The sequence below is a fragment of the Zophobas morio genome, unplaced genomic scaffold (genome assembly GCF_036711695.1).
Source record: "Zophobas morio isolate AGI-343-1 ecotype UQ-CSIRO unplaced genomic scaffold, CSIRO_AGI_Zmor_V1 ptg000021l, whole genome shotgun sequence".
In the NCBI taxonomy this organism is placed as follows: domain Eukaryota; kingdom Metazoa; phylum Arthropoda; class Insecta; order Coleoptera; family Tenebrionidae; genus Zophobas; species Zophobas morio.
In genome coordinates, this window is record NW_026972126.1 from 12,722,209 (window position 1) to 12,728,994 (window position 6,786).

Sequence of the window (6,786 nt, forward strand, 5' to 3'; positions counted from 1 at the left end):
CCAAAACTAACTTGATGTACGATCTACAGGACGTTTTTTGTTGATTCACAAAAAGTTGTATACACTTGTGTTGGAATTTATGTTGACAATTTTTTTCCTTCCAAAGTTTTTCCGGCCGAATAAAGATACAAAACATACAAAAGATGGATACCTAAACTGACCTTTAGCGGCCATATTTATTGATGACGTACACTAATGATATACAAGAAAACATGTATAATGTTATTCTGCGTCCATATTTTCTTTGTGGCACACCAAGGCCTTATAGTTTAAGCTACGACCAACGTCATTCATATTTAAAACACGAATAAATAGCGTTATAACAGAAAAGTTGCTTCTTTACTGCACCTTTTATAAAAATGATAATTTCCACGTGCCCGCGGGTATAAATGAAGTTGGCCATGAACAAAGAAAACTTGGATTCGTCCCTTTCATATATCTTTCGTGAAAAAAGATTCCACAGATGCGTTTATAAAACGGGTGATTATTTTATTTTACATTTAGATAGACTTATAATTATCAGTTATTACAAATACCAGAAACGTGCACCGCAGTGTGACCATTAATCTTCCAACGTAATAAAACGTGTATTCCTGCTTTTTAATTTCCAATTATATACTCATTGACGTCATCTGGTACTTCCACGTTATCCAAAACTTCAGCCAAAGCCCAATATCGCTTACGCAACAAGTGCGCACTAGCTTTCGGTTCTCGGTCCCTAGTAAAAATGCCCTTTTTATTTCCACCTACCCTGTTGACAGCTAAAAAACAATCACACATAAATAACTTCAAACCAACTTCTACATACACTGATCCGTCTTAAAATCGGCGAAACACCAGATCATTTCACCGATAAAACCGTCGTCGCGCATTTGATCAAAACCCTGGAAGAATTTACTGATCAGCTCGTTTTGATATTCTTCGGTCCAAACAAACGACGGAAGCTGAAACACTATACGATTAGAACGAAGAGATTGCTGTGGTCCAGATTACAATATGTAGCCCTTCCTGGGTGTCAGAACCATATTCAGTTACCATGACAGGTTTGTTATAAATACCACGCAACCTTTGACCTTCAGCCACCAGGTTTGTTACTACAACGTCAAGCTCACCAGTGTCTTGATACCAGCCAGTGTAGAAATTGAAACCGATAACGTCGATATATTCACCTCCTTGGTTATCGTGGCGTCCGTTAAAATTAATGACTGTCACGGGTCGAGTTGGTTCCAAATCGTGAATATGGGCGAAAACTTCTCTAAACATAAAAATTAATAATAAGTGGGAAAATTCCATGGACTGGGTACCTAAAATGGTCGTCAGTTGCTTGAGGGTCACTACTTGCTGGTTCATTTCCTGCGGACCACATAATAACACTTGGTCGGTTTTTGTCTCTGTTGTACATTTCAGTGAGAGATCGTTTATGATTTTCTAACAATTCTGGTGTCCCTAAATGACTAAAATGATCATTGTATTGAAATTTACGTCAGTGCAAAATCATACATGAGGCCTACAGCTGGACATTCATTAATGATCATGATGCCTAACTGATCAGCTAAATCCATTATCTCTTCAGCGTATGGATAGTGAGAAGTTCTATACGCATTAGCACCTATCCATTTAATTAGATTGTGATCCCGAAGAATTAGAGGCAAGTCCAGACCTTTACCCCTAATGGCTGAATCCTCGTGACGCCCAAAACCTCGCAAATAAACGGGTTTATTATTTATTTGAAGCGTATTTTCGTTCCAAGAAATGGTACGTATACCAACTGGTTGTGAGTACTTATCCCACAGTTCGCCAGATGAGTCCAATAGTTGTATTTGTAAAGTATACAAGTATCCTGGACTAGGGTCCATTAAGTAAGGCCACCACAAGTTCACGTTTTGGACGAAAAGAGTACTATTTAAGAGAGTGTCAACTGCTACTTCGTTTCCTTCCTTGTCCAAAAGGCTTACTCTGGCAGTAACTGCGTCAGAACCTACTAGGAAAACGTCGTAAGAAACAAAACCGTTAGTTCCGTCAAAGTCTGTCGTAACTGTTACGTCATTAATGTAAGTAGAGGGAGTGGTATAAAGTACCACCGGACGATCAATTCCTGCGTAATTGAAGAAGTCGAACGTCACTTGTTGTTTTTGTCTTCCACTATAACGCACACAACAAGCTAACTTCACAGATCTTAAACTAATGTAAGTATGTACCTACCTGTTCAGTTCTTCGATGTACCCTTCAGGTATGGTCGAATTGGTGAGAATGTTATCAACAGCCACTGTAATAGTGTTTCGAGCACCATAAACCACAAGTGACGTCACATCCGCTTGGAACGGTAGATGACCAATGGAATGCGAAACTGCCTCTTCTCCATTAATCCACTTACCACCAATAACACCCAATCAAAGCACTTCATTTTGTAAAGTCGGTACTTACCGCAGTCGCACTATAGCACACCGAGGAAAACCTAATCCAGACCTTTCCGCTTTGCCAGGATTTGGGTACAACAAAATCGCGTTGGTACCACACTAGACCTACGTGATCCCTGATTTCAAATCCAGTACCTATATCGTTGTAGCTTGAAGGTACTGCCATCAAGTCAACTTCAAGACCATCCACGGCCCGAAAGTTTCTCAAATACCAAGTACTGTCATGTTTTTGCGTTGGGCTTGAAGTGGCAAAGTTCCATAATCCATCCAGTGAAATCTGTTCTCGTGTCTCTGAAACGCGGGGGTATAAAATACCGGCGTTGGCAAAAGAGAGGAACAGAAGCGGCAGACAAGTAGTCACCCAGCGAGGGTTCATGTTGTCGCTTGTTCTAACTGAGTAAAGTAGCTTTAAAGTAGAAATTCATGAAGTACTTCTGATTGTTGCTATCACGTAAATTTGTCAACTCATGGCTCTTGAGATTTTGTGTAATACTTGAAAGTGGCTAGCGTTTATTTTAAAAACAATTACTGAAAACGCTTGCACTAACCGGGCAAGTGGAAGTGTACTTACAGAGAAAATTTCCCTTGTTTGGAAATAAAAAACTGTCAAGATGATTGGAGATACTTGATTTTGTGATTGATAAATTTGACATGTGTATATACGACTTAAAATGATAATATCATCATGTTTTTAAATTTTCCCAAGAGATTCATTGATAAAATATCCATTGTTATTGTACGTGTTTTTTAACAGATCAAAACAAACACTGGTACTCCTACTACAATAATTACGTCATTATAGTTAAAAAAATTTAATCAGTAAATTGATACTTTTTACAATTCATCTTTGATTGTCGAACCTCCAAAAACGTAATCATTCAAATCATCCGGTACTTCAGCGTTGTCGAGATACTGAGCTAGAGCCCAGTAGCGCTTTCTCAGTAAATGAGCACTCGCCTTGGGTTGTCGATTTCTGGTAAAGACACCTTTTTTGTTTCCTCCCACTCTTGTGTAAGCTTAAAAAACAAATTTATAATTTATCAATTTGTAAAAATCGAAAAGTAGTACTTTGTGCGGTTTTAAAATCAGCAAAGTTCCAAATCATTTCACCAACAAAGAAACCTTCCTCTCTCATTTGATCAAAAGCTTCGAAATATTTACTAAGAAGGGCGTCTTGATATTCTTCCGACCAGACAAACGATGGCAGCTATAACGTACTTTAGATCAAGACAGATTTTTAATTTGTAAACTTACGATATGTAGACCCTCTTGAGTATCTGCTCCATACTCGGTCATAATTACTGGAATGTCGTGGAGTTCGTTCCATCTTTTTGCAGCACTTAGTACTTGAGAAACGATAACATCAATATCTCCCGTGGCGTCATACCAACCATGATACACATTACAGGACGCTACATCGATAAACTGACCAGAATGTTCGTTATCTGCTCCCTGGTTATTAACAACAGTGACGGGCCGACTTGTATCTAAACTTTTGATGTGAGCCACAACTTGCTTGTAATAGTCTTCTGCTGCTTGGTACTGAGTTCTAGGTTCATTGGCTGCGGACCACATAACAACGCCCGGGCGGTTTTTATCTCTCTGAATCAACTCAGTTAGCGACTTCTTATGATTCTCTAGTAACTCGTCAGAAAAATTCTCCGTGTTAACAGCAGGACATTCATCTATGATCATAATCCCCAGTTCGTCAGCCAAATCCATGATTTCTTCAGCGTATGGATAATGGGACGTGCGGTACGAATTTGCCCCGATCCATTTGATCAAGTTGTAGTCCCTCACAATCAAAGACAAATCTAAACCTTTGCCTCTAATGTCGGAGTCTTCGTGGCGACCAAAACCTCTCAAATAGATCGGTTTGTCGTTAACTTTAACCGTCTTGGAGTCCCACGAGATGGTACGAATACCAACAGGTAGAACGTATTTGTCTACCAGATTTGCAGAAGCATCGAGAAGTTCCACTTGCAAGGAATAAAGGTAGCCGGGATTTGGGTCCATTAAGTAAGGCCACCAGAAATTGGCGTTTTGGACGAAGAGGGAGCCGTTTAAAACCGTATCAGAAACGACCTCATTGCCAGCTTTGTCTAGAAGACTAACTTTGGCAGTTACTGTATCCGTGCCTTCAACTGAAATCAAGTAGTTGACGAAGCCATTGGCACCGTCAATGTCTGTCGAAACTGTTACGTCATCAATGTATGTGGAAGGAGTGGTATAGAGTACCACCGGACGGTCAATTCCGGCATAATTAAAGAAATCGAAAGTATAGCTTTGTTTGATTCGACCACTACGAACACAATATGTAAAATGTGCTTCAGTACTACATGGTACTCACCTTACGAGTTCGCTGATTGAACCTTGAGGAACTGTTGTCGCTGTCAGAGTGTTATCAACGGCCACTGTCACAGTATTTTCGGTACCATAAGTTACAAGAGACGATATTTCAGCTTGAAAAGGTAAGTGACCTATGTCGTGACTGACCACCCATTCGCCATTAACCCACTGTTCAAAAATAATTAAATCCGACACTGTTTGTTAGTGTAAGTACTTACAACTTCCGCTGCTCGACAAACTGATGAAAACCGAATCCAGACTTTCTGACCGCTCCACGATTTTGGCACAAAGAAAGTACGTTGGTACCATACAGGTCCTACGTGGTCTCTTAGATCGGGATCAGTACCTAAGTCATTGTAGCTCGCAGGTACTGGCATAAGCTGAATGTCGAGCTCGTCCAGTTCGCGAAAATTGATACTGTACCACTCGTCGATGTGTCCTTTTATGGGATCGGTACTGTTAGTTAGGGCAAAGTTCCACAGGCCGTCTAAAGACAAAAGCTCGCGGCTTTCAGAAGGCCGAGGGTAGAGAATGCCGGCAGCTGCGGCATCTCGTAGCAGCAAGAGTGGTAATAAAGTTAGTAGAAACATGGGCTAGAAATGAAAGGTTATGTGCATGAAGATGAACAAGTGGGTACTTACCGGTTAGATTTTCAAACTCAATAGCAGAATTTTTTATCTGACGTCTTATTTATGAACGAGTCCTGAAGAGCGGATTATTTTCTGGCGATATTTTATCTGAACATTCAAGTACTACAAGTACTGTGTTTTGTTGTGTGATTTCCACTAACATTTTGCATTTCAAAGATAACTGGAAAATCAGCTGTGGTGTGGTGATAACATGATAACGGATTTGTACCACTTGAAAAGGATTCTTTGTATGTATTTCAGTTTCAAAATTATACTTAGTAATTTATGTGTAAGTTTTTATCAGCAATTTGCTGCATATATTTACCATGCGTAAACATGCTAAACTTTGAGAACTAATGAGGAATTTAAAACACTGTTATCTAAGTATCCGTTACATCTACACGCGTGTTGATGTGACTAAGAGCCACCGACATTCGTAACTGCCTGCATTAAATGATTTAATTAACTCTTTATTATCGTGATGCTACTTCTACGTGACGTCAATGCTGTTTATTTTGGATTTTAAAAGTTCCTGTAGAAGTGTTGAAATTCACTGATAGATTTTCAAATTAAGCGAGAAAATTACCAACCCAAGATCTAAAAATGTTTTCAAAATTCCACCATAATTTTTCAACTTTGATCAGATTTAAGGAACCACAAAATGGATGAAACACACTTTTTTTGTTTTAATGGAACCTTATTTTGGCAAATTGTGTCTTAACTTAAATTTCGCGCTGAGAGGAAAATAACCCATGCTCTAGAGCGTTTAACGAATTAGTAAATACCACTCTTTAGGTTGGTAGTAGTTAAGGGTTGGTAATGCATGCAGATAGAGTTCTGAAAGTTACTTCCGGTTTTTGGCGCGCCACTTATAGTTGTTTTGTTGTTGCTATAAGTACACGTTAAAATTAGTAATTGTTTAAACAAAATAAAATCGCATTCGACGCCACGGTCCCTTCCAACTAGTGTAATTAGTGCAATATCAGTTTATTAATGATTTTCTAATTTGAAATGTTGTTAAACTTTTCGGAATTCGTCAACACGTGTTATTGTTGCTTTATTATTTGTAAATTAACAGTCCATGTTAAAATTTTTAAATGTTCATGACTAATACATTAACTGTCATACGCACCTAGATTTTACATTATTCATTTAAGTATGGTCTTAAAGTAATTTTAAACATCGATTCATTTTAAAAGAAAGAACCTTGGAAATTATCATCAGTGCATTGTTATCTTTATTTTATGTGTTATGTGGATTTGTTGACACCATGATGTAATATTGATGAATTCATTTTTATCTAATCATTAACTTGGATTCGTATGTATTCGTATGTATTAACGCATATTTTAACCTTTCTTCGGTACTATTTTCAACACTAGTGAATCAGT

At 38.5% G+C, this 6,786-nt stretch overlaps 2 protein-coding genes across 2 annotated transcripts; both read right to left on the minus strand.

Annotated features, from left to right (window-relative positions):
• Positions 1-146: 146 nt before the first annotated feature.
• On the minus strand, positions 147-3,113 carry LOC135133340 (beta-glucuronidase-like). The gene is made up of 7 exons (XM_064061721.1): positions 2,425-3,113; positions 2,203-2,369; positions 1,501-2,142; positions 1,305-1,454; positions 994-1,255; positions 809-944; positions 147-761 (listed from the first exon to the last, which is right to left on the minus strand). Exons 1-7 carry the CDS (start codon positions 2,791-2,793, stop codon positions 601-603), a joined length of 1,887 nt encoding a protein of 628 aa, XP_063917791.1. The 5' UTR covers positions 2,794-3,113; the 3' UTR covers positions 147-600.
• A 100-nt stretch (positions 3,114-3,213) lies between these two features.
• On the minus strand, positions 3,214-5,806 carry LOC135133339 (beta-glucuronidase-like). Its single transcript, XM_064061719.1, has 6 exons — positions 5,408-5,806; positions 4,985-5,359; positions 4,768-4,934; positions 3,672-4,719; positions 3,486-3,624; positions 3,214-3,433 (listed from the first exon to the last, which is right to left on the minus strand). Exons 2-6 carry the CDS (start codon positions 5,354-5,356, stop codon positions 3,252-3,254), a joined length of 1,908 nt encoding a protein of 635 aa, XP_063917789.1. The 5' UTR covers positions 5,357-5,359; positions 5,408-5,806; the 3' UTR covers positions 3,214-3,251.
• Between the last annotated feature and the right edge of the window lie 980 nt (positions 5,807-6,786).

What these genes read in the sequence shown, in the direction of transcription:
- LOC135133339 (XM_064061719.1), bottom strand. Translation starts at nt 5,356, where the DNA reads ATGTTTCTACTAACTTTATTACCACTCTTGCTGCTACGAGATGCCGCA. An exon ending in TTTGTCGAGCAGCGGAAGTT is followed by an intron (nt 4,935 to 4,984) that starts GTAAGTACTTAC and finishes ATTTTTGAACAG; the next exon opens with TGGGTTAATGGCGAATGGGT. An exon ending in TCAATCAGCGAACTCGTAAG is followed by an intron (nt 4,720 to 4,767) that starts GTGAGTACCATG and finishes TTGTGTTCGTAG; the next exon opens with TGGTCGAATCAAACAAAGCT.
- LOC135133340 (XM_064061721.1), bottom strand. Translation starts at nt 2,793, where the DNA reads ATGAACCCTCGCTGGGTGACTACTTGTCTGCCGCTTCTGTTCCTCTCT. An exon ending in TGTGCTATAGTGCGACTGCG is followed by an intron (nt 2,370 to 2,424) that starts GTAAGTACCGAC and finishes ATTGGTGGTAAG; the next exon opens with TGGATTAATGGAGAAGAGGC. An exon ending in CGATTTTAAGACGGATCAGT is followed by an intron (nt 762 to 808) that starts GTATGTAGAAGT and finishes ATTGTTTTTTAG; the next exon opens with CTGTCAACAGGGTAGGTGGA.